At 43.3% G+C, this 27,195-nt stretch overlaps 1 protein-coding gene across 1 annotated transcript in view; it reads right to left on the bottom strand.

Annotated features, from left to right (window-relative positions):
• Positions 1–27,195, bottom strand: part of LOC122571238 (heterogeneous nuclear ribonucleoprotein L) — a 156,077-nt gene that overhangs the window by 73,970 nt on the left and 54,912 nt on the right. Inside the window, exons 4-5 of the mRNA XM_043734775.1 lie at positions 22,437–22,522; positions 20,411–20,507 (exon numbers count right to left, since the gene is read on the bottom strand). Coding sequence (XP_043590710.1) covers positions 20,411–20,507; positions 22,437–22,522 — 183 coding nt within the window. The remainder of the gene's footprint in view (positions 1–20,410; positions 20,508–22,436; positions 22,523–27,195) is intronic.

Below are 27,195 nucleotides of genomic sequence, written 5' to 3'. Positions count from 1 at the left end.
CGACGAAGCTTAGACGAAACGGAAACCCAATGTTATTATGAAAAGACACGTGAATTATTTTTACAATTGTACAGGAATTCCTCGAATTTCGATTATACTTTCTCTAAACTTTCCAACGATGAAACTATAAATAAGCGAACGGATATTTGGTGTCACGGAAAAACAGCTCCTAAATGAACGTCATAGATGAATACTCGTGCAGAAAATAATGACTTTGCAGGCCATTAGTAACAGCACGAAAGGATTGTCAGCGCGATCAAAGCTGTGAAAGCGTTACTTAAACAATCCTATTATCTGACTGCTTTGATGTCTGCCTTAGAAAGACGACCAGGCGAGTCTTTCGTATCAGGAAGCGCTCGAATTCGTCTGGCTTTTGGCCAGTCTTCGTCGATGCTGTAAACCGCAGTATGGACCGCGAGGTGTTGACCGAAGAAAATCGTTCGGTCAAATACATATAGGTCATCCTGGAAATAGCGAAATCCCGTCGATGAGGTGCATTGTGCTGCTCGATTAACATTCTGTCGGTCAGTGCACCGTATTTTCCGCCAAGCGATCGACCATCGCCGCTTCGATTCTCCTTATTGCAGACGCTAAAAGAACGCGTCGAGTCTCTGGCATCGTGGTTTTTGTTCCACTCGAGCCGGCAAATTCAAAAGAAGGGATCAGAGTCGACGAAGAGGAAGAGAAGAGAAGAGAAGAGGAAAGAAGAGAAGAAGGGAACGAAGTGTGAAAATCTAAAAGACGATAGTCTTCTGGTTTGGACCGTAGTTTCCAGAGAGAGAGAAGAGAGGAGAAACGCGAGAAAGTTTTTCAAAGGATGTCTTGACGAGAGTTGGCGACGTACTTGATTAAAGCGAACGAGCATCGAGAAGCTACAGGGGAGGAAACGTTAATTAATCCGGTCACGGTAAGTTGTTCCACGGAATATTCCATGGGTCGTTCTTGACGGCATCGGGTGATTTTCTTAATGGTTCCCAGGGAACAACGAGCGATCCTTGGCCCGACGAAACATCCAGCAAGAAGGAGCTCGTATCGTAGCTCGCGCGCCATGTTTCTAAACCAAACACAACTTACACCGTCTAACGAGAATGGGTATTCATGGCAGTTCTGGTAAAGCTGAGTCGACATCCTGGCGACGCCTTAAGTGCACACACACGGTCAGCATCCTGCATAAATATTCCGAATTAATTGGTGGCCAATGCACTGTGTAAACAGGGAGCAACAAGCCTGGCCCCCGGCCCTGTCACATCAACGTCACGTTTCTGAAATACTCGGGCTATATCCGTCACCCACCAACACGTACGCCTGTACATACGCCAGCCTCGAATCAAGTATGCACGGACCAGTCTCGCTTTAGCAGGTTATACGTCTTTACGAGCACGCCCCTGTATTCATCTTGCTTCCCTGGTTGGATGCCTCACGCTCTGCCGACTACAACTACGTTCTAGCTCGTGGGTTTAGCTCCTTGGATGCTGACGTCCACAACATACGATATTCGGCTGTATCGTTCGCAAAACACGAGCCGCAGATTTTACCGGATCACGGCGAATGAATCCGCGCTCGTGTAATTCTACCGAGGATCTGTGCGAGGATTATCAAGATTAGCACTTTGCCCGTGAAAGACGAAAGAAAAACGGAAAGACCAGCAAGGGGCAGATTAAACACGTTGTCGAGAACACGCGTAGGAGACCACCGCTATGACTAGGATTAATCAACGCTTTCGAAAGGATCGAGGATCGATCGTCCGTACGGGAATCTATCTGACGTTTAATGCAGCTGGGAACTCGGCTATCGGCTAAGCCAAGCTGCACCCCCGTCGACGGCAATAAATAACGGAATTTCACCCGCGATCCCGGCAACCGGTCTGTACTCGATCGCGGGCGGCGATGGGCGGTCTGAGGCGACCACGGCCGGACAACGTAGGATTCTCGAGAAAAATTATGGCGCGAAAGAAGCGCGGCTTTACGCGAGCTTGTGAGAACGTTGCCGCGCGGTGAAAAGTGACAGCCGCTTCGGCAAGAATTTACGAACACCTCGGATACGATTGCCTTCGAAAGCTGTCCGTGGTGCGCATTGGGAAGGACGATGACGATGAAAGCAGCAGATTGATTCAACCCGGCGAAGATACCGCGAGCTGACGGAACTGTACGAAGCTCCGTTGCATCTTCGACGTTGAACGGTGGCAACGATCCGGCCGATCCGTTTTATTTTCCGTGGGCATACGCGAACGTTCAACTGTTTGCCGAGGAATTGCAGGAGAAAACTGAAGTTCGAGGTACGCCACGATAAATAATGGAATTTCATCTTGGCTGGTGATCCGATAAACCTGCCTTGTTGCACCATTGTTTACGGCGAGGATATACTAAGACTCTCGAGAAGGAAGATGGAACGCCTCGCGGTTCGATACGATGTTTAAGGTGAATAAGGAGGGTTAAAGGGTAAGGGTGAATCGACGTTCACCCTCTGGGAACGTGCTAAGAGGGTCGGTATCGGAGGCAATTCGTCACTTTACAGTCAGCCCTTTTTTCCACGAGATTTTTGCTCCGCATCGTCCGACATCGTCGATCAAGAAGAAGATTGCCGTAAAGCTGGTCTAAAATCTCGAGGCTGCCTCGAGCGACTCACGAGAGCCACGAAAAAACCGACCCGGTCCAGATTTTCCTACTTTACTCGATTATTCGTTTACGTGACAGGTGATAAGAATCGTGAGAAATTGCTCTATGGGAAACGCCGCGTCTATGTTCCGAGCTGTCGTGTTGCTGTGCGAAGCCAGCTGTTCGCGAAGGCCAACGAAATATCGGAACGCTTGGTATCGATTCGGCGCTCGATGTCCTAATTGCAGCATCCAGTGTAACAGCTATTGCTACTTCCATAACAATTTATTCGTTTCCTCCACCGTATTTCTTCTACCTACGATCAAACCCGGAATTACCCAAAGAAAGTTCGCCAATCAATTCGACCGAGTACCATCGCCCGAACAAACTGTTTGCAAGAACTCGTACTATACAGACGCAAAGAATTTCGCAAGAACGTTTAATGACAGGAAATTCATTTTAAATGAATTTATGAACAGAATCGTGAAATTTGTTCGTACGATGTAACGACGCTTTTCTTCCGAGATGTTCTTCGTTTCCAAGATTATCAATTCTGCATATACAGCATTGTGCATTCTAATTCTCCCCGTCCAAATTTTACGTAAATTCGTGAATATTCGCGATCTGTCGCAGACAAACTGGCTTAATCGACAGGTTCGGCGAGCTAGCTAACGACGTTTCCATTCGCATTTCCATTCCATGGTTCCACTCCATGGACAAAGCGGTCCAAAGCATAGACAGTGTCCAAAATAGCGGAAGGAAGAATGTGAATAGCGGTGAAGCGAGAGAAAAACAGAGCAAGCAAATCGCGCTGCATAATGTGGACAGAACAAGCACCACGAGCCCGTTCGTTATTTCAATTGGTTGACGTCAGTGCTGTCAGAAGCACGTGCACTTCCGCGGCGGATGCAGCGGTTTCGGGAATGATCGCGCACAGAATGGCCAGCATCCACGTGTTTCTCCCGATACGAACTCAGGCTCCACGTAAAATTTAGCCACGCTGACGCGAGCATTGATTGGTCGCCGATATCGAGAAACCTCTAATCTACCCCGTATCGTGCAATATTTTTAACAGCAACATTAACGTACACTCTGTCGATTCGAAGATATCTTTCGTTAAAATCGCAATGTCCTAACGTTCCGACCAAGTCAGTGAATGATTCGCGATGGTACATGGTACAGACTTTGCGATGCAAAATCTTATAATGATATGTTGTCAAAAATGATCCAGATCTGTCGTTAGAATGCACGAGCAATGGCGACAATACGTTTGATAACGTACATTCGATCGCCTAAAATCTTTTATCCGTCGTTCTTATTTTTTAAACGTATTATTATAACAATCTGTATAATATAAATTCGCTCAAAAAGAGAAAAAGACAGGGAGCTTGAAATATTTCCACGGATCTTGAAGAACGAATGCTGGATGGTACATTTTAATTAAAGAGGGCTGTATTCTGACATAACGTTTAGCGACCAATTTTACTTCTCGAGAGAGAGCATGATTATTATACAGAATGCTATCGGCAATTTTTTCCTCAGATGGAAGACTCAATTCGCCAAGCTGCGCAGCGTAGAGAATTCCAAGCTTCATCGAATAAGCGACTGACAAGAGGCGTTGTTTCACGGCCGAAATGAAAACGTGTGCACTTGTCAATAGCTGTGCGCTATCGAATGCAGCGTCGAACAATAAAAACGATAGGAACCGTGGCCGATCAGTCGGAACAAATAAATCTCGGGTTCAACGAGTGCTTTCTTTTCTCCGCAATAAATTACTGCATTATACGTGCGCGCGCGTTAACCCCACTCCTGTTACGATAAACCAAAAATCCCTAGGGTGATCGATTGTACGTGACTGGGACGTGGCGTATCGCATCTCTTTGGCGTTATCAATGTCCGATATATCCCAGTAACGCATCGACAGTTGTATCGTTCGTTCAAACAATGTTTTCGTTCATTGTGGAAAACGTGAGTCTCTAATGGGTCACGTGTTGCCATGTGGCGCACGGTTGCGAATAAATAGCGGAGGGAAAAATCGTATCGCGTGCTCAGCAGCCAGAAAACCGGCTATTACGAGGATGAAGTCGAATCGTTGTTATCACGCTTCGTCACGCAACAACAACTTCCCTTCATTGTGGCCGACGCTAAATGGATTAATGGAGGGCAAAGGAATATTAATCGTCGAGTGAACGTGCCACGAATCCTATCGCCTATTTGTCCTTTCTTTCTCGCGTCATCTTATAGACGAAGGTAAAAGGAAAGAAAAAAGGAGTAAGAAGGAGAGTATAACGTAAGCGGCGAGCAAGACGAGACGAACGACGTAAGGTGATGTAATTAGCATAGAAGCGTTCCCGTCGACTCGAGAACACTGGCAACTCGAGCGAAGGTAATTGCGTGTAATTTAGTCGGATAACTCGTTGAGATGTCACGGCACGCGATTCTGAATGCGCAGCTCGCGGAGTCACGTGAAACCCAAGCGAAACCTCCGTTGCTCCTTCTTTTTTTTCTTCTTCGCGCTCTTGCTTCTTCGTATTTTTCTTCTGCTTGCTGAAAATTATCCCATGTTCCCGCTGAAAATCTCGAGGAAAACTAAACTACACGCGATCACGGACGATTACCAGCGCGCGATAGTGTCTCTAGAGATCTCCTCCGTCGCGTACCATCCCATATCCGAGACAAACCATTTTTAGCGCCAACCGCCGTACATATACGGTATGTTAACGCACGCCTAGCTGGAACAAACATTCCAGCAAGATTTCCAACTGTTTTTCCTCGTTTTAGCCGGCGGCCATTAAATTCCTCCGATCCGGCTAAACTAATGACGCTGCGCGGATTTTCACTCACGCAAGCTGGCCATTATCGTCGATTAAAAGCTCGACGTTTCGCCCCACAATGAAATATCAACGCGGTTCCGTGCGTTCTTTCAAGTCCATATGCACATTCTGGTTATAGCTGATTGAACGTTTCAACACGGTCACCGAACATTTCCGTGTTGGAGGCTCGCGCTTTTCTCAATTGGCCGTTGCTCTCTTCGTCTCTATCTCTGTGTACGCGGTGCCCTGCCCTCTTCCTGTTCGTACAGCGAGAACAAAGGTATCGTACACGCGAGAAAGAGAGCTTTCTCCGCATCTTTGCATGCACGGACTGAAGTAGATGGAGAAGGACCGAAGAACACCGGTTTTCACCCGCTGGTTCCGCCTTCGCTTCGAAACGCTTGACCTCGGCTACACTTCAGACACGACCTATTTACACAACGATCGACCGAGAGAAGCCAGTAAACCGGAAGCTCGTTAAATTCGATCCTTAATGTTTCTTCGTTAAATTTTCCGTCTATGGTACTCCTCGTACCACCGTCTCTCTCGTCTTTTCAAATTATTATCGCGATTGGTATTACTCCGACGCGTTTAGAACTCGTTTTCGCATCACGGGATCGCGATCCACCATCTTTGCGAATTACATTCACTTCGATACGAGGAAATATAAATCGCAAAGGTGGATACAGGTCGTTGTTATCGCGACACGTTCGCTGGATCGTGAATTTCACTATCGAATTTTATTCGTTTCACGGGCCAGTCGCTTCTCGAGATTCGTTTTGTGGGTTAGGCAAATGAAAAGAGTAATTCCTCTGGTCTCGTTTGCTTCGATGAAATTTAAACAATAACGATGTACCGTGGATCTATCGTTTATCTTCGAAAGGATTGTATCTTCGAAGCGATCAGATTATTCTCTTCTTTGATTATTTCCTTTTCCTTTGTACCTACCAAGTGACGTAAAATCAACTCAACATCGAATCTTTTCTTCTTCTATTTCTTTTTGTCTTCTTAAAATGTCGCACGACGTGACTTTCGAACGTCGCGACTCGATTAGTTTCGTGTTTTTGCATTGCCGAACATTTCTACCGATTGTAAAATTCTACGTTCTATCCCGTTGAAAGCTCGTATAGGGAGAAGTTGGTCGAAATCACCGCTACCTGTTACGATCATCTTGCACGTACGACCTCAGGCCCGATTACAGATGGCCGTGCGTGATGCACAAATCGATGAAAGCTTTCGCGTGTTGGCTAGGAAACAGATTTTGCTACTTTTGGGCGGAATATCAAACCTCCAGGGCCGCCCCTTGTAATCTAACCAATTTCCATACGATCCTTTCTCCGCTATTTCCTTTTTCTGTCCAACGTACAATTATCTACATCTCAATTCGCTTCAGATTGCAGAACGATACGAGCAACTTATTCTCCGTTACTTTCCACGGATTAATTTCCTAATTTCTTTAGAAACGTTCCGAACTTTATCTCACGATTTCTCCGACGCTATTTTTAGGATACAGGACGGTCAAAAATGTAATCGAGGCGGTTGATTTAAAATGACAATGAGAAAGGAAATTACATTATTCTGTAAAACGATAGAAACAGATTCGAATACGTCTGAGGTATACTATTCGTACTCTTGAGAATTCATTTAACAGTAATGAGAAATCTAATCGAGACGTTCGATTTAGAACAGAAATAAACAAAGAAACGATACAATTTTGAAAAATATTCCAAACGTTTCTGCCATTTCTTTGTCAAACTCTGTCATACTGTCGGCTCAGAGTTAAACGACCACGTCCGGGTGTTATATTTTAAAACTTTCCCAAATACCGGTACAGAAGCTATTGTTCGGAATCTTCAGAAGGGTTGAACTCGTTGCTGGGCAACAGGTATTCAAATTAACCAGCTTCTTTTCTCGAATTCAGCCAGGACGAACGAGGTCAACGCGAGCCACGAGAGGACATTTGGAATAAAGAAGCGAACGCGAAGATGCTGGGCTTCCGACCTCGTTGGTCGATACACGTACGTGATTGGCATCGTAAACGAGGCAACCGGGAAAGTTCGTTCTCTCATCGGGAATCCACGTGTCCCATCAGCTGGATTTAAGTCCAGACTCGTCGAAAATCGAGCTTGAAAAATCGCCGGACGTGTTACGACCGTGTCTGCCTTCGTCTAACTATTTCCAACGGTTGTATTTCGTTGGGGATTGATGAAACTACCCACTCTTGAATTTAATTTCTATTTGCTAACAAACGCTAAATGGAAAATTAGATTCAGCTCTCGCGTGGTTTCAAATTCTGATGGTAACTAAGTTCTGTTCATTCCTGTTTGTCGCATTGATTTCGTCCGCTACCTAGTTCTTTAAACCGATTACTTTGCTTATCGGGGTTCAACGACGTATTAACCTAAAATCGAGATACTAAAATATTTTAGATATCGTATTATCCACTGGAGAATACGGTGAAATGGTATTCTAGAATTCTGCGATAAGAAACAAGCGTTACACTCTCGCGTTATTATTAAATTGTTCGCATCAAGTATCCGCTTTAAAGCACTCGGCAGCAAAATCTGAACCAAGAAGAGAGAAATAGGAATCTTGAAATAACCAAAAATACCTTTCGTATATCAAATTAATATTTACACTACCAGGGTCACCACCTATACTCCATATAATCCTGACTATTCTCCCCTTATTTACCCTGCGCTCGACCGAGCGGGTACCTCGAACGACCCATCGTCCTCGTCTCTACGACCAGCAAGTATCAAACTTATAACCAGCTTCTCAAATCTCCGTGCTTTTCGCCAGTACCGTTTCTCCGTTGAACTTTAAGCGACCGGAGAGCCGTTTGTTTCCACAGGTTCGAGGATATTTCGCCCACGCAACGACCCGTCCATTTTATCTCGATATTCACGAGCAGCGCAAGCTCGTCCATCGGAGCGAGTCCAGCATTCGGCGAATTTTAACTCGCAGCCGCGTCGTCGATAACCAGCCAGTCCGGCTCGAATAATATATTCACGGGGCACAGAGAGGCGGAATCGCGGTGTATCGATCGAGCGGAGCGTAGGTCGAGCGCACGTAACGCTCAGGTCGCAAGATCAACGCAGAGAAAAGAGGGTTCTTGACGGGGTGACTCGCTCAAAGGGGGAAAGTCATTAAAAAAGGGATCGTTCTAAAAATACCGGCCGTCTCAAAGGACTCGCCGTAGGCTGAGACAAGAAGATCAAGGTGTTTCAGTGTTTGACTCGCGAAACCTGGTTAGGTCGTGCTACACCCCCGAACGCTGGCCTGTCAGAGCTCTTTCATACGATACGTATCATCGCGATACACGTCCGACAATAACATACTAAGACGCGATACGATATCTCATTAACTTCGTAACTTTGCTTTACGTTTAACGATATCTGTTGTTGTTGTTGTACGATATTTGAAGAAATTCGCGGTGATCGTAGTAAATTCTTTGATCGTTTAAATCTGTCAGTTTTTTCTGTTTTCCTGTTTTACTAAGAAACGACGATCCGTCCGGCTGTGCTGTTAATAAGTATCCTAAGTATGACATTTTTGAAACGTTAAATACGAGTTCTTCCGTTTTCAAAAAACCGATGGTACACGGTGATGTCGCGTATAAATATCGTCGGTTGGTAACTGTCCGTAATTAAACGACCCCTACGGCTCATTATCCGAAGGATCCCTGGCACATGATGCGCTAACGCGTCGCGTGCAACACGCTTCAACCGCCTATCGTGTGAACGCACTCGTTCCGGATGACAGGAACTGGTTCCGCATGGGGGTGGAGAACTCTGCTTCGCTCCGGGAGATAGGGTCTCCTGCTTAACTTGATTACCGGGATTTTTCTTTTTCGGTGCTTTCACGATTAGAGACTCTAGTATCGTTGGTGATTAAGAGTAACGAAGCGAAATTGCAAAGGGAAAGTTTGTCATTAACTCTTTCACTACGATGCCATCGAAGAACTTTTCGAAGAGAACAAAATTTTAAGAATTTATTTATATTATCTCCTCGCAATGGCAAATCATTTTTACGGAAACAATCGCTTGTTTTTCTCTCCGAGAAATTAAATACTAACCGCCACCTACCTGGATAATAAAATCGAGCGATTCGCTAGAAATTGATTGGTTACGCTACGCTTCGTGGAATAAAGAAAAAGGCCGAATGGAATTGCGCCTTTTTGCCACGAAGAGAATAAGAAGCAACTTCTCGTATTCCTTGGAATATCGGGTTCAACGTGTACTAAACCGCGGATCGTAAAGAATCTTACGGCCGATAGAAATAAAGCGAAGATGAGTACGCTATAAAAATCTCCGACTTTCTCAGCTCTTAAACGACGCGTTGCGTCGCGGTGTCTATCCGCGTCGAGTTCAAAACCGGCCACGATATCGAAAACGTAAAACGCGATGAGATTTCTCGGAAAGAAAACGCGCCGTGTTCGAGCGGCGCTGATAGATCGTTCTTGATCCCCGACGCGAAGATTCTTTAAGCGGAAAAAGTAAATCGGTCGAAAGTAACCGGCCCACTGAACAATCCTCGTCGAAGAGTCGTTCGATTAACCGATGACAAGAAACCGATCTCTCGCAGACTTTCGAGCCGCGCTAGATTCTGCGATTCTCCATTGGCCACGCGCGTTGACCGTTTTCCGCCTCGGTTTCCCTCGTACCGACCCGTCGCTAATTAACACACTGGAGAAAATTTGTCGCACGAACTTCCATTTACCGGCGACCTAACGACGTCGTCCAAACCAAAATTTTGGTATCGCGAATATTTACCTAACGCTTACACAAATTTGTCTGAACGACGTGGAATCGTGGCGCAACTGGGCTACCAGGGTCAAACGGCGACGAGCAAAGCAAATCAAGTCACGGAACGTGTCTCAGAGGGCCGAATTACCCCTCGAGTTTGCATTGCTCTCCAGTATGACCAAACGTCTCGGGTATCGTCACTGGACAGTGTTTCTGAGCTTTGCCTTTGTTCTGCGAACAGAAAGCCATTCTGTGTCTTCGGAGAAACCGAATATTCGTGAGTGGTCGCCGTGTTTACTAAGCATAAGGCAAATATATTCTCGCGAATTTAACGCGAACAGAGCGCAACAGACGAGAGTAAATAGAAAAGATAGTTGATCGACGGGACGTTCGAGTCCAAAGCAATCGCGAAGACAGTCCGACCTCGTTAGAAACTAGTTGAGATCTTACGGATTCCATTTCCTTAAATGGCGATCGTGTTGTTCTCCAATAATCGTTCGATAGAACTAAATGATCGAGGTAACAATCACAGATAGATCTTACGTTTACCGAGTTTGAGCCTTGTTCTCCGTCGACAGAGTTACGAATGCTACTTACTTGGAAAGCTAAAAAAAAAAAAAAAAATTAATTCGAATCATACGTTCCTTATCAGAGAATCGATGAGTCGAAGGAGGTGTTCTCGGCGAGCAAAAGGCAGATTCGGTCGATCCAAGTCGTTAGGAAGCTTGGGGAAAACGAGCTCGTAAAACATCGTATGGTAGGCGACCCTGGATAGTCGTAAATTATCGAAGAAAACCGCGTTGTCAGGAACAATTCGAAACCGATTCACCGGCAAACTTTTAGCTACTCTGACCCCGTGGACTAATATGAATAAATGTATGTAATCCTGTCGCGAATCTCACGAAGGAGCGAACGTTCGAACGAGTTCCACGGCTCTCTGAACGATTTCCTGTGACGAGGGCGAACGAGTTTGAATACAAAAATGGTGATAAGCGAGGGAGAAAGAGAGATAGAGAGATAGAGGAGAAAAAGGTGATCGTTCCGTGTCATTTTGTATCGCTGATGGGAATTTCGCAAAAAGAGCAACGCGCCAGGAGAAAAATCCGTGAAAGGCGAAGACTTACGTAATACGCGCACGCGTTTAATGAAAACTCCGAGAGCGCGCATTCGTCGTCGTTCATGGCTTGAAACGCTACCACGAGAGAGCTGGAACTGACCGTTCACTTTTATTATACACAACCATTCGACACGCTACAGCGAGTACGCCTGTGCGCGCCACGGCCGCGCGTTAATTTCCTGTTCGTGAATCGCGGCATTATTCGAAAACCGCTAGATTCCGAAACCACGGCCTAGGCCAAGTATAAACACTGTCAGCCAACTGCCGAGCGTTTACTTGAACGGTGTCGTAAAATCTTGCGGGTTTACCCCGATAACCCGGTTGAACGGATAAATCGCGGCAGAGGATAGTTTTATGAGAGCGTTAGGGGTTGAAGCGAGAAGGGTTCGTCACTTACAGTCGGTTGTAAAAGCATCCAGCTGCTCGAATACATATTTCATATTCGCTCGAGGTGTACGTAAACGATTTTATGTAACCATTTGTAACATGCTTTTTTAGTTAAACAAAAAAAGTGGATAGCTGTACTTGTCGTGCGAATAATATTTAATATAGAACCAGTTAAGCAGAAACAGTAAATAACGCTGATATCAAGATTATGCTACTCGTGTTTTTCATCAGATATTTATGCTAATTCCGAGTTCATTAAATGGCACAATCGATGCGATTCTTGGTAATAAAACACGGATCTTTATTTACACATTGAGCACGAGTTTTCTGAGTTGAACACGAGCTGAATTACAACGCTATTAACGCGTAATCCTTCCTATTACATAGTTAACGAATCACCGGCATTTTCCAGGTTTCATATGTTTCAAGCGCTGCCGCCCCCTCCCCCCAAATACAGTGGAAAATATCATTTATTCAAAATAACGTTAATATGACCACGAAAATAGACCGAGAGACCATTCCGTCGATATTACCCTCGTATCCATATTTGAGTTCGAACATTCTAACAAAAACAGCGCTATACCGTTCGATTCTTTTCCCTCGTGAAACTTTCACTCGACGGGGGAATCAACGTAAGCCCGCCCCCATTTGTAGAAATTCCATCAAAGCGGCATCGATAGAAAGGCACCGGTGGGTGTCTAGTAATTAACGTATCTCATCGAAGTGGCGCGAACGAGGCGCAACGAAACGAACAAGCTCGCTCTGCATTCACCGACCGAGTTCCGCAGGTTGCGAGCGCGAAACGACGTCGAAGCGGTACATCTGTTTCCGTGTTCCACTCGCGGAAATGTCTCCCCCGACGGAAATTCATTTGGCGGTGTAACAACCGCGCGATAACGAGTCGCGCCGAAAAGTAAGAGATTCGCCCGCGAAATTTCTCCAGTCTGCGACTCTGCCTGCGGGTAATTGACTATTACGCGATATAATTGCGGCGATGATTACGGCGACGTTCGTCGCGGTCCATCAAGAACACCGCACGCTATAATCCCGCGTTTCCTTGAGTCTCAAACGAAAAGGAACAAAGTAAGGATACGGTTGTAAAGAAAACTTTCAGCGGCTTTCAGAGGTTGGCAACGAGAACGTCTAATTACAAGGCGGAACGCACATACAGACGCGCGCATCAACTGACAACTTGCAGCGGCGCTTCGCGGAAAAGCTTCATCCGGTCGGACGGAGCAGAATCGTTGCAGCCATTTGCAATTCAAACGAGTAGCCGTGGAGGATTTCCCGCTCGGGCCAACACCACCACCAGCCCTGTCCCTCCTTTTCCGTGTGACTGGCAGATGCCAGAAATTTCAGAAACTCAGCCACGGCCACTCGTGACAAGACTAAACCTTGGACTGCAATTCGCGAGCGCGAGCCTCGTCGCAGGTTGTCCGATGGAACACGAGCGTGGAAAAATTCATTGAATTCGTGCATTTTTACGGAGAAGTTAACGAGGTTCTAATGCCAACGCTGTACGAGATACGCGGATGCATTTTAGTTGATAGTGGAGTATGGAGTAGGAAAATGGCGCTCTGTTATTCTACCACCGGTATCTGTTTGTAAATCTAGCCACTGTGTTTTAGCTGATAAATAATGGACGCAGGAAATGGCTGCACGATCCTCCAGTGGGCCGTGTGTGAACCTTGTCAGAAGGATAATACTCGCTCGCAGATCTTCTGGCAGATAATCAGCTCTAATGAATAAAGACTTCCGATAAGCTTAAGGATTTCGTGGAATGTTGCTTGTAATCGTTTAAGAAATTAAACAATCGGCAAAGAAAAGAATGGTTCTTTTTAAATTCACCTGAGAATTTGCCATCGTTTGTTTCATCTTCTCGCGATAAATCGACTTGCGAAATTAAGTCGGAGATTTTGAAAATTCGTCGTACCTTTAATTTGGCAAAGTTGGTCGATACGAACTTTGAACCGCTCGTATCTGTTCGAACAAAATCTCCCACGAGAACGAATAGCACGTTGCTGAACAAAAAGTCGAACGAATGAAAAAATTTGATCGACCTGGAATTTTCTATTCGAGAAACGTGCAACACGAATAATCGCTCGATACATCTTCGTTGGAATCGTTAATTCGATCGATTAATTTTCCCGACTTTTAGTCGGAATTTAAGGCTATCCGGCAGAGGGTCGATCTCTTCCGATTAATTAACCAAAAAGAATTAGTCGCCGCGCGATTTTATGCAGAGAGAGTTTGTACGCGAACTTCGCCGCTATTAACGGCATTAACGAACTGTATCGCATAAATTTCCGTTGCGCGTTGTCCAATTAGCGCGCGCGTGCTACCAAAACGCGCGGAATTCGCGCGTAACGTTTTCTCGCGGAATAACGGGTTCAATTAACACGGCTGCGGGAAATAAAACGGACGAGAAAAAGGGAGGAGTTATCGGCGTGGATCACTTTGAACGTTTCCACGCGTTTATTAGATCCCGATCGACCGTGATTCATATGCTTAATCCGATTTACCGCGCAACCAACGATCTTGATAGTGTCGTTTCGCGCAATTATCGCAGCCGCTAAGCGGTTCGCTTAATCGAACGAAACGACGCCTCGATCGAACGAGCTACGTGCTAACGATACAGCTGTGCGCATGTTGCACGGCCTAAAGAACTAAGAAAACCGATCAATTGAGAAACTGAAACCTTTTTCATCTGTGGACTCGACATGTTGGTATTTACGCGATTTAATATCCCCTTATTCCATCTATTTTAAATTATATTATCCTTTGAGGGACATTCTTTTCGTCAAGTACAAAGCAGCTGACTAATTTCTTAATGGGACATAGTTCAGCTTCTAAAACTACGTAACGAGGCGTAAAATCTTTGCGAATCAAGTAATTTCGACTAGCGATACTCGCACTTTTACTGACGAGGAAACAAGCGCAAAAACATTCGCGTAACGTATCGCGACGTAACTGTACGGCTCGTTGCAGGAGCGTAGAAAAAAGGAAACGAAAACGAGTCAAGATGGATGGACAGCTAATGAAACATCGGTGCACGGCCGAATGTCCCAAACTAATTTCCTGTTTACTTGGCGCGGCTTCCCTTTTAATCTGCCGACACGGTCCATCGGGGGAGCTAAACGTCGCCTCGGCTGGTATTCAGAAATTTTTTCGTCTGTGAGTTCATTGTGTTCCGTGTCGCTCCGAAAACGTCACAGATAACGGCGTTCTAATTAGCCGGTAATCAAGCGAACCGGCGCTCTCTTAATTTTCTCTCGTCAAGCAGCGCGACGCTATCGGGACGAAAGAGTTTTTCGTGTTTCCACGGGGCAAGCAATAACAGTTCGAATCAGCGGAATCGAGAGCGCAGCAGGAATCGAGAGAGGCAGAAGAGTGTGCAGCGGGTTCGAACGTCGCGATAAAACGATCAACGAGACAGCACGCTGGTTAGACACCAGCAGGAGGATGGGTCAGAAAATAATTGCCAGATCGTTTTTCATTGTCAGCGTTCGGTTAATGCGAATATTGAGTACAAAGTGTGGTATAATTATAGAGACGGCCGGACCGAGGTAACTCGATCATTAGCTACGTGCTGCCAAAATGGATGCTCGAGGTACGAGCCATTCGAAGACAAGGCAGATCCATTGCTGTCGGCAAAACGCGAATTGTTTGTAATCAGCTTACATAGCTAGTTGGTAGATTCGCGTGCGATCGATATACCGAGACCTGCGTGCTTCTTGTAACGTCCACGCTACCTCACGACCACCGCTAACGTCAAACATCGTCGAATCGCAGACAATTCGATAATCGAGGGGCCTCTCCATTTCGATAAATTGCAGCTTCGAAGGTAAATAAAGCGATCTGCAAGGTCGTCGGCTAACAATTTCCACGTACATGATACGTTTACGTTCGCTAAAACAGTTGCGAAACCGTTCTCCCTCGATCGAGTTAGCAAGACGGACACGGACAGATACTTTTTGTCTGAACATAAACCATCCGATAATGGTGTTCGTTCGTTATGTACCAATCGGTCAAAAATACACTCTACGTTATTGTGTACCGCGGAATAACAACGCGAACGCGAAACCTCTGCATCCACGAATTACAGCATAAAACGGAGGCTATCGTTCAAATCCGAATCTATATTTTTGGTTCGTCGAGTATTCATCGATCGAGCTGCTCGACAAAGTATACCACCCAAAAGTCTCGTTACTTCTCAAGTCTAATAAACGGTAAAATGGCCGCGGCCAACGACAATTGCCTTTCGTTATAAAGTTCCGATACATGGCGAGGTCCCACTCGAGCGAATACGTATAACAAGCAACCGGAAAATTCGCTCGAAATTCGTTTGCAGCCTGAGTCGGCCCATCGAGTGGCTCGTTTTACATAAAATTTCCTATAATTGCCTTTCGAAAGTTCGAGATTGCCTACTTTGCGCGGCCATTTTTCACCGTGGCTGTTATCAAAGTAATCGAGCCTGGTTAACGCGGTGATTTTTCATCGCTTTAATCGAGCCGCTTTCCTTCGCCAAATTTAGTCGAAACTTGGCCGATGGAGAAGTCCGACGAAAAAAGGGTTGGAAGAAAAAGCAACATTTACGCGTTCGAGCGGATACGTGCGCGTTGTTGACTGGCGTACACGGCAACTTCGTTTGGGAAATATCGCAAGGAGCGCTGACAGGTTGACAAAGCATCGCTACGTGCTCGCTTATGTTCGGTTTCCTCGCGCATAAGGGCGAGCGTGCAAATTTATTGAATACAAACGATTTCCATCGAGCCACGCTTATGCTAGGAAGGCTACGGGCGCATCGTTATCGATGATTTCCAGTTTGAGGGGATTGCTGTTACGAGGGAACGTGTGGGCGCGAAATCTGCGCAACGCGAGAATTGCGAGAACCAGAGGTTTTTTAACAAATTTTCCGTGTTACGAAATACATCGATCGGTACTTCTATTTTCAATAAAAGGACTTTTGGAACGACGAGCGTAGAGGGAAACTGGTACAGATGGTGAAAAAATCTCTAATCTACGCAAACTTGAATTATCTGAAACGTACACGTACGAGGCGCTCCTTTTTATCAGGTTCTACGCTTCATTTCTACAACATCAAATTTATTTAATCGTACGAGAGTGTTGCTAATTAATAGGAAATTTGGACCGAATGAGTTGCTCGCTGTATTTCTTTCAAGTAAAAAATAGAACATTTCTTTTATTTTGTATAAACTGGCGGATTTGAAAATTGCTCGAAGAGAAAGAATATCCCAAAGCGAGAAATTCTAGCACGCAAATTGTAAATTAATGACTGGAAATGTAAACGCACGGCTGGAAATGGTTAACTACGGGAAAACGAGGGTAAAATTAAACTTGGATAACAACATCTGTATACTTGCAAACTTTAAAACGCGTTACTATATATACTCGTAAAGTCTGGAAAATTTACATGGAAATCGCCCACGAAAATTCTACTTACTTCTTTCTCGACAAAAATTCAATTCACCTACTTGTTCGTCGAACGTCGTACATTTCGAGAACTGCGAAAGGAACAACGATCTATCGAACATCCGTTAAACAGTGAATCGCATAAACTTTCAGAAGACGGTACGTGCTTGAAAAGTTGTCAATCACGATTTGAGATATTACATGCCTATACGTGATTATCGGCGCGTGATTGGTATTGAGAAACAGATTAAAGCCCGCAGCGGATATGGCTTTCCGACTGTATTCAGTGCATGCGTTTCCATTCAACTGCTTCGATACACAGGCGAGAATTAAATATAATCCCATCTGTCTGTTCAGTCGCAACGAATCGATCGCTTCTAATTCTAAGAAAATTTCCCTTTAATTACGCCGTGTATCTCGTTTCACATACGGTCGCTCACGGACCCATTTCGACGCTTACCATAGAAAGCTTTTACATGCATATCGCGCGTGTTACGTAAAATACATTTTGAAATTTAACCAGCACCGTAATAAGGCTTGCCTGTCATGATTATATTGGTGCAATTCGAAATTTGAAAATATACACGTTACAAGGTACTTGACGATCGAATAGCTTCGTCAGCCGCTGCAGAAATGCATCGCTGAAAATTCCTGCATCCTGTTACGTAAACCTTTCGAACCACACTGAGAATTAGAAAGGAAAAAAAGCAGATTTATCGTGAATCGATGAAACGTGGGCCGACATCGATAGCCCGTACACTTTGCGCGAAACACGTTCCTTTCTGGCCACGGTGAGCCAAGGTATTTGCCAAAACGACAGTCCGTCTCTAATGAAAATAGAGCTTAAGCCACGACCCAAAGTTCAAAATTGGATTTCGAGGCGGAGCCTGCGTGGCCGAGCGATCCCACCCTTTACGCAACTATTGCCAATGGAAAGATCTGCCAAATAACAGATTCTCGCGTGTGTTAACAAGAAGCGCGAAATACGCGTATAACGTAGTATGTAAGTATGAATCATATGACAGCATCTTGACGAGAGACGTCTGATGCCAGGAAACGTTGAGATCGTGCGTCGACTGCGATGAGCATCAACGCACCATGTACATCGAAAGAATACTCGCATCCGCGAATACTTTATATTTATTACGCGTATTAGCGTGAATCGTTATATACGCGAGCGAATTCGTTCGCACGTGCGGTGGTTAGGTTTCGATTCTTGAAGCACGAACCGCGAACGAACATTACCGACTATTTAATTATTAGAGGCGATACGCGAAGTGAGCAATTATCGGTAATTAGGTGTCGAGCGAACGCGATACGCTAAATCACGTTAACAACGTACGTTTATCGGGGCAAACGAAACGATATATTCGTTGGAAATTCTAATGGGGAAAAACTGTTTGCTAACACCGGAGCTAATTACGTTTTAGAAACAAACGCATTGGTACGATTATTTTCAATTAAGTCTCCGATTAAAGAAGCAGCGAGGAGGGCCTTGCACGTATAAAAACGAATTAGCTTATTGTTTTATCTAAACAATTACGTTATAAAACCATTATCGTAGAAACTTCTCCGTGGAGTTTTCATGGAAACTGATTTTATGATAATTGGAAAATACAAACTCTTTCTTGGCACGTTGAAAAATCGACCTAACTCTCAACAAACCAATACGTTTTTGAGGCACACGTGTCGGTGAGTGAGAAGAGAAACAATTTTCTATCGGTTTTCTAACTAGAAAAGGAAAAATAGATCCGCCTGTACGATAGAAGATAGAAAGATGTCAGCGTCGATTGAAAAAGGTGTTCGGTCGATTCACGGTTCGAACAAAGCTGAAACAAAATCTCACTCGTTAGGCGAGAAACGAGCGGCTTTCGTGCTCGCACGTCTCGGGTGTACGAACCACCACTCTCTTTCCCTGCTTTCAAACGGCACGGAAGACCTCGTTGCCGCGGGCCTAACGTTAATGCGCGTGATTTTCTTTTCACTGCTCTCCGGAGCGGTGCTAGTTGCTGTTTGCACTGCGATCCTTTTCACGATAGAAGAGACAGCTGACAGAGGCAAACGCGACATAACATCGTTTCATCGGCGATGGGATATTTGTAATTAAGGCAATAAAAGAGGAAAAAACAGAATAACCCTCGCTCTGTTGTGAATTGAAATATAATTTACCATCTGTAGTCGCGAGACTCGTAATAACCATAAACTTGGCACCATCTACGTGTAAATAACTCGTGTTCCCAAGTATCGGAACACCAAGCATGCTCGTACGAAACCGACGACCAAATTTTTAATCCAAATTCCAATCGAGATTATAAAAAAAAAAAAAACAATTTGATCTGTGAGAATTTTCATTTGGAAGTGCTCCAGAAATGATAAATTATAATAATCAAGCATTAGACCCAACAGCTTTCTAAGTTGTATTAAAAAAGTTTGAGGTGAATCGGATAGAAGACTACGAAAAGTCTGTGAGAATCTGACTTCGTGTTGTAAAATCATTTGTAAAGGCACGACGCACATGGACGAGCGGAACATTCGCTTTATCCTAACAAATTGATAGGATTATTATATTATTATTTTAAACGAGACAACCGTTCTTAAAGGTACGCATAATTTCCTAATAATTTTTCTGATATACTTAGCCGAATTCTAATGCTTAGTGAACAGGGAACAGCGTTTCTCGTCGCGAGTTGAATATCAAAGACGAGACAAAAGATATCACTCGAAAGATGTACCGTAGAAGAGAGGATTTCTGAAAGGTGTACACGCGTTTCTATAGTTTGCCGGGAATAAACGCGACGGGAAACGCGTTTCATCCCCGTATAGTAAGTAAGCTCTCGAGCTCTATTTGTTGGATTTGCTAATTAGACGTCGAATGAAATATTGAAAAGAATGTCGTCACCGTGGCAGAGCCGCTTGTACCGTGGGTAATTGGAATATGTAACGAGCACGTAAAATGAATGAAACCGACAAATTTCCTCGAGTTTTATGGTACGGTAAGTGCGCCAGGGCCCATCTACCGCCACTCCTTTTCTCCACAGTTACGTAAGGGAACCGTGAATCTAGAGCGTTTCCATTATTTGCGCAGGCATTTCTCCGTCGGATTCTCTCTCATGAATATTAACAGCGAGGCTCTCAAGTGGCTTATTTTCTTTTATTTTTTCATACATTTTACCGCGAAATCGCGCAGCCTCTAAGGCCGACCTTCGACTATACGCGGCAGCCACTGTTTGGATTCTTTTCGAAGGCGGTTTCGAGATTCAGAGAACAGAACGGAGAATTAATTTGTTTCTTTGCGTACGATCGATTTCGTGGACTTACCTTGGCGAAGTCGATCTTCAGCGTGCAGCAGCCGGAGTATATGTCTGCTCCGTGAAGCGTCTCCTTTGCTCTTGTTGCCGATTCCACCGTGTCGAACGTGATTATCGAAAGATTCGGTTAAGAATATATAGATAGCTCTGTGTAATAGTAAAAATTAACGAACAGTTTCTATTTGTAACTCCGAGAGGACTCCCGCGCGTGTTTCGACATGGCGCTATTCGTTCGAAATCTATCAAAACTATGGCTAAACGAAATATCGCTGAGCGAAATCGAGAAAACTTCCAGATTGCGATTTATCGTAATTCTCGACTAGTATGGGTCGTGGGTGATCGCACTAGTTTCGATTACATTCGAGTTACATCTTAATTCGCGTGGTCTTTGCTCGTAGTGTTAAAAAAATACAAATGAAAATTAAGTAACTCGATACGAATATTACGCGTCACGATCTTACGAGAGTTGAACTACTAGGCAAAAGTCTAATTCGCGATTAAAAATATAAAATAATAATCTCAACGGCGAAATGAAATAAAAGATGGAAATTTGACGAATTGATGAACGTTGATGTATCGATGCTCGGTTAATTTTGTCCTTCACGAGAAAACGGACGACTTGTAACAAGTGAATCTTTTTAGGAATTTATCGGTTAAAATAAAAACTGTCGGAGGACTTGGAAGAAACAACGGATAAAGAATAAAAGACAGTCTGAGTGCTATGGATTCGAAGTAAACAAAATTCAAAGCATCGAGAATAGTCGACGAATGTACATCTGCAAGAAAAGATCAGATATCCCATACGTCGTTTTACAGCTGAATTTAATAACGAGCTGCTGCTGCTACGCCTCTCGACTTTATGAGTTACTCGACGCTACGTGCCTCCTTGAAATTTTGGAAACTTAGGAATAATCGCGTACCAGGGCTGCATCGTTTGCATTTGCCAAATTATTCTCTCCTTGTGTGTAAACTACGTGTTTGAAAATTCTACGAATCGTATCGGAACAAGGAAGATAAGCACGAATTATCAACACATGCGTGTATAACATCTGAATAATTCCATAGTAAACTTTGCTATTACGTGGAAATAAAGCCTGTTAGAGGCTCGCAGTATTACTAGATAAATAGATAAATAAATAAAATAAAAACGTGGAAAATTACGACTCTGATTCCAAAGATAATAATCCTAACTACCTGTTCCGCGTAAATATTAGGTCGTCCGCAAAGTGTCTTTCATTTTATAAGAAAATAATGGATGCACAACATTTCTCGTTTTATATTATTTTATCGAATTACGTATGATCCATTCTGCTCTATCAGGACAAAGATTACAACGTTTGAGACAGATTAAGTTTCATGTTTGTATAAAGATGCGTCGTTGTAAAAGACGTGTCTGTAAAAGAAAGACACTTTTCGGACAATCTAATATCTAAACGAATATCTCGATTTCACTTACAAAAAAAAAGAAGAAAAAGATAAAAAAAAATGTGGAAAATTATATATGGCCCCAGTTCGATGATCAGAGATTACAGAAAATAATATATTTATCGGAACAATTTATAAGTATCAAAAGGGATCTTTCGTACGTCCTCGAACCGTTGGTAATTTCCAAACAGAGAAGAGCCATCTTTAACTAGGTACAACGCTCATCCACTATGCCACAAGTAACTCGTCGATATTCGGGCCAAGGTATCAGAGGCTTACAGTGAGTGACGCGGCAGTCGGAAGATCCTGTAACCGTGTCACTCGCTAGTTCCGCTTATAAATCTTGATCGCATTGGAACGGTGGCACGTGACTGACAAACTTCACCAACGGATAGCCGTTTTGTCGAGAGAAAAAAAAAGAATAAAAAAAGAAAAGAAAATAAAAGAGAAGAGAAGAAAAACAAAGACACAGAGCAAAAAGGAAAAAGAAAGTGTGCCATGTCAGAGAGATCCTCTCGAGCTTTAAGACCGTTTATCACGCTTCGTGAAGCTCGTGCTTCACACGTGAAACGAGATCCATCGAGTGGACCAACTTGTATTGCAAAGGATATTCCACCATTGCTTGAACGCCGTTCTTCTTGAAAATAACGATGCGTTGAACTTGCCCGCTGGGTGCGCTGATCGCGTGCAATACTTCCTGTAACAGAACATGCGAGACATGTTTTAGGAAAATTTCATGAATTTCTTCTTATTCTTATGGAGATGGCTGTGATAAAAATTCTATGGAAATGAAACTACGCAAATCTTTTGTGTATATATCGCATACGTTATATGAAATATTTTCAAGCATCGTTTCTTCTCTAATGAGATACGACGTATCAGATTTTCACGTCCAGATTGATTTTTGAAAGCAATCTGAAAACGTACATAATAGAAGCTAGAGAATATTTATTCGGTCACAGGGTATTAGAAGAAACGTTTATGTTTGTCAAAATGAATACGATTTACCTACTGTTATTATTGAGCAAGATATATTCGTAAACGAAATATAAACCTGACAGATTCAGATATTTTACGTATACGTGTATACCCACTGTGAAAAAAGTATGATGGATGAAGAGTTAAATAAATTAATGGAAATTCTCTGTTGATAGATGTATAAAGTAGCTATGACATCCGTCGCAAATGATAATGGTATATGTTCGAGGTATAGAAATTTCTCACATTCGGCCAATTATACCGAAAATGTAACGCGATACACATTTATATCCATACAGTGAACATATACAAATTTGATGTATCATAGGACAGCTACTCTTCGTTGACAAGCTTTCTACTTAAAAATATTTATAAAAAGATGTCGCGCGTGTATCTGTCAAATACCAGGCCCAAGCTGTGCAGGATTAAATGGAGTTTAACTGTATTTTCCTACATCCAGCGCGTTTCATCGTTTCGTAAGAGCTTGACATCGAGAAAAATCGCGTTTTATATATACAGAATAAATTCCATCGTGCGAAATAATAAAAGGTAGGATGTTCCGGCATACGCGTCACGTAAAAGCGACCGAGGTTGCACGTGAAATATTTCTCTCGCTATATCGCAAATTCAAATCCGACAATTTTCCCGCAGCACTTACTCTACACGCATCCGGAATAAGGATGTAAAAGTCTTCGCCATTCAGCTACAACGTCATAAAGCGGTCAGTACATTTGTCGTTTAATAAATTATTGAGAGGGTTGAAAAAGGATTACCATTCAAGGAGATGCAAATATTTCGGAGGGGACGTACACTCAAGACTCGAGATGTTTGACGTTAAAGGGTCGAAATTGTGAAAATGAAGAGAATCGATACGTTCAGATGTTTCGTTTAGACATTTGGGAATTACTCGATGTAAATATTCGATGTAAATATTCGAACGCGGTCCTACGATCGAACCTCGAGATCTTTGGAGCGTCGAATACTTGAAAATGCTGAAAGTTTGCGCCACCACTGTATTTAGAAACGTAAAGATGGAAGTGGCAATAAAATCAATCACGAAAAACGTATAGATATATTCAGCACTTCGGCTAGATGTTTACGAGTGATCGCATCACAATTGCGAAAGGTTGAATTTCCACACGAGTATAAAAGTGGGAGAAAATCGAGCGGCATTCTAAAGTTGCGTCATAATTGTGCATACGTTCGATTATCTAAATATTTGCGAACCTGGATACCTATAACTCTTCGTCGATCAGAAGAGCAACAAACATCGAAACCAGTTAAAAGCTGCTATATAAGTTCAATGAAAATACATGGATCTCGTTTCCCATTGAAATTTCGAAGATCTCGTCGATTTCTTAGCCGTGTTACGGTTTATTTCACGCTGGAAACTGAGTATTCGAGCAATCTCGCGTTTAACGGTACAGAACATCGGACAGAATACGCGAGAGTGAGAAAATGATGTTTCCACGTGTTAAGACACGGGTCGAAAAGAGATACAGCATCCTACCACTTGAAGAATGGACTAAACGTCGAGCAATTCGTTTCTCAATTTTCCGCCTCTGTTATAAACATCACGGAGCTGTTGAAAATAATGCAACACTCGTTGAAAAACTCAAGAACTTATTTCGTTCATACCGGGTCAGAAGAAACCGGGTCATTTTTTATCCCTGGCTACTTCATCAACTTTTTATATTTACGATGAACTACCAGCCGTCACAATGCGTCTTACGTTACGAGCCGTCGTTGGGCTCTACATCGTTATCCGATGAAAGTAGTTTCGGAGATAAAATTCGTAGAAACGCGAACAACGTTTAGAAACAGAATTTCATTCTAAATAATAATCGTACACGATAGAAATGTAGGATATTAATTTTAGTTGCAGCAATACAAAGTAATTGTAAATAAAAGGATTGTTTAATCGTTTCCGAGCGGTTTCGGCGTTCGTAATATTGAACTCACCAACGATAAAACGTTTGAAAGTATCTTAGCATCAATTTTACAAAATTCTTTATATATTCAAAATGTATGGAGATCGCATCGTCAGACGCGAAAGATCCCAGTGCGGCGTTCCAGGGTTAAAGTTTAATAGAGCGAAGAATAAAACGGGGAAAGAATTATGGATGAAGTCATCCAAAGACGTTGCAGCCATACGGGTGCGAAATTCATCGTACCGAATGAGACGTTGACTCTCTGCTATCGAAACCAAACCGATAATTGAAAACGTTTGAGGATCAGGTAGATGTTTACCTGTAACAGCTCGCCAGTAAACTCGAGTCCCAACGATACGAGTGATGACGCAGCGTGGCGCTTTGCCAAGCACACTTTTAAGCTGCAATTTCTTCCGCGAGGATAGTCTCGTGCTCGAAACAGTCGACTCACGAATCGTGAGCTACGTCCACGCTGATCAAAATTGAAGGTTACAGTAGAATAACACGTCGAGTACATTTTTATTGGTTTCGCGATTTTATGACACTTTATGATAGAACAGGAGGATTTTCATACGATCTAATTAAAAATAAAAATCGCTCGTTATAAATGCAGAGATTGAGGTGCTTCAAAAATGGCTGAAAATTTGTCTACTTTTGAGCTGACAAAGCTCTATGGAAGGCGAAAATATAATAAAACGAAAGTAGCAGCGTGTTGAAGTTTCGGACGTTTAGCGTTTGAGCGTTGAAGCTCGCGAACAATTCGCGAACAATACGGCGATAATTCGTGAACAGGACGTTAACGGGTCTGTCGCACGCAGAACACGAGCAGATCTACGGTGAACAGAGTTCTTTGATGTACTTTTGCGTGAAAGAGATATAGCGAAGTCACAAAGTTAATCAGGCTTGAAAAGTACATGGGTTTCCGAAGATCCGAGAAGAGATAGCGTGTTCGAGCCTTACAGGAAGTGTAAGGTGTCAACCGAGAAGTAGTTTTTTTGTAGCTGCACGTCAGTTTGTATCAGTACGGTAATTATAGCCCGGGCTACGATTTACGAGATTGCGAAGCTAGTCGAACGGAAAACTACAAATGTTTCGAAGGATCGAATGACAATGGCGTTATCGATCGGCGTCAACGGTATCGTTCATTTCGATACGATAACTTATGATCTCGCTATATCGTTACCTGGGTTACGATCACTATGGAGCAACGATGTATCGTCTTTCCTCTTTCGATTTAAGATATTTGTCATTATTTCGTAACAAGTATATGTAACGTTACTTTGCTTAAAAAGCAAAAAGTCACAGGAAACTTTGAACATTTCAACGTATAAAAAATAAAAAGTGAAAAAATACTTGATAATACGTTTTAATGAAATAGGACGAAACTAGCGTGTCCACTTAACGCCTTAATTTACAATCCCACTATATTTTTTCGTCAAGATTAACAAACCCTGAACAAACAATTTTTATCGGATGCGCGTCGCTTACAAAAATGTCCACATCGTCGGTGAACACGGTTCACGGTCTATTCATCGACGCAGGAACAAGGGGCGACCTTTTAAGAAAGAGCTTCCTTTAAGAGCTTTCTCGGAAAAGTTAGTCGGCATCCAGATCCCGTCGCGAACTTGAAATCGTGGTGTCATCAATTTCACGGGCGAGAAGGATAGCTCACAATCAGCTACGGTCTATTTTCCTCTACGTTTTACAGAATCCCGAAGCTAGAGGAAAATAACGCGCATTTATTATTCGCTTTCTCGCTGAATCGCTGCGTCTCGATGGTAACTGAGATCGTCAGCGAAAGGAAAATGGGAAAGTATCTGATTCAATCGAGAGAATTCTTAAATGGTCGTCATCAATATTACCCAGAGTTTTATCGTGTCTGGATAAAAATATCCAGAATCGTGGCAGAATTGTGGCAAAGGAGACTGTAACATCGATGATGTTTCTGGGGTAAGTAAGCGAGATTAACATCTGTTTAACTCTTAACTACTCTTTGAGAAAGTTCTGAAGCGTTTCATTTAAGATAATTAAATCTGAATTTATGAATTACGATTACTCGGGGCCTTGTAAAAATATTTGCGCGTATTTACCCAACGAAACGCTGTATCCTAATATTCTGCATTCAAATCTTTGTGGTCGTACGAAAACGCTAAATGGTACAAATCTTAATGTTACTTGCAAACAATTAATTAGTACGTACATGTTGCAACAAATACGATCGTGCGTGTAAATATCTTCTGTAAACAGCGCAAGCCTCAACCTAATTAAAAAACCGAGTATTTCAATGAAACACAAGGTAGGTTTATTCTTGCGTCATCGTTGGCGACTCAAATTATCGTTCCATCCTTATAAACAGACGAAATTCCTCAAGACGCGAATCTCCAAAGATAACTCCGGTCTCGATCCAAAAGTAGAATGTTCACCGCAAGAACGAGTTAATCGTGTGCGAGAATCTGTCCGG

This window comes from Bombus pyrosoma, linkage group LG1 (genome assembly GCF_014825855.1).
Source record: "Bombus pyrosoma isolate SC7728 linkage group LG1, ASM1482585v1, whole genome shotgun sequence".
NCBI classification, from domain to species: Eukaryota; Metazoa; Arthropoda; class Insecta; order Hymenoptera; family Apidae; genus Bombus; species Bombus pyrosoma.
The sequence above is the reverse complement of the archived record's forward strand: the minus strand, read 5'-3'. Positions and strand labels throughout refer to the sequence as shown.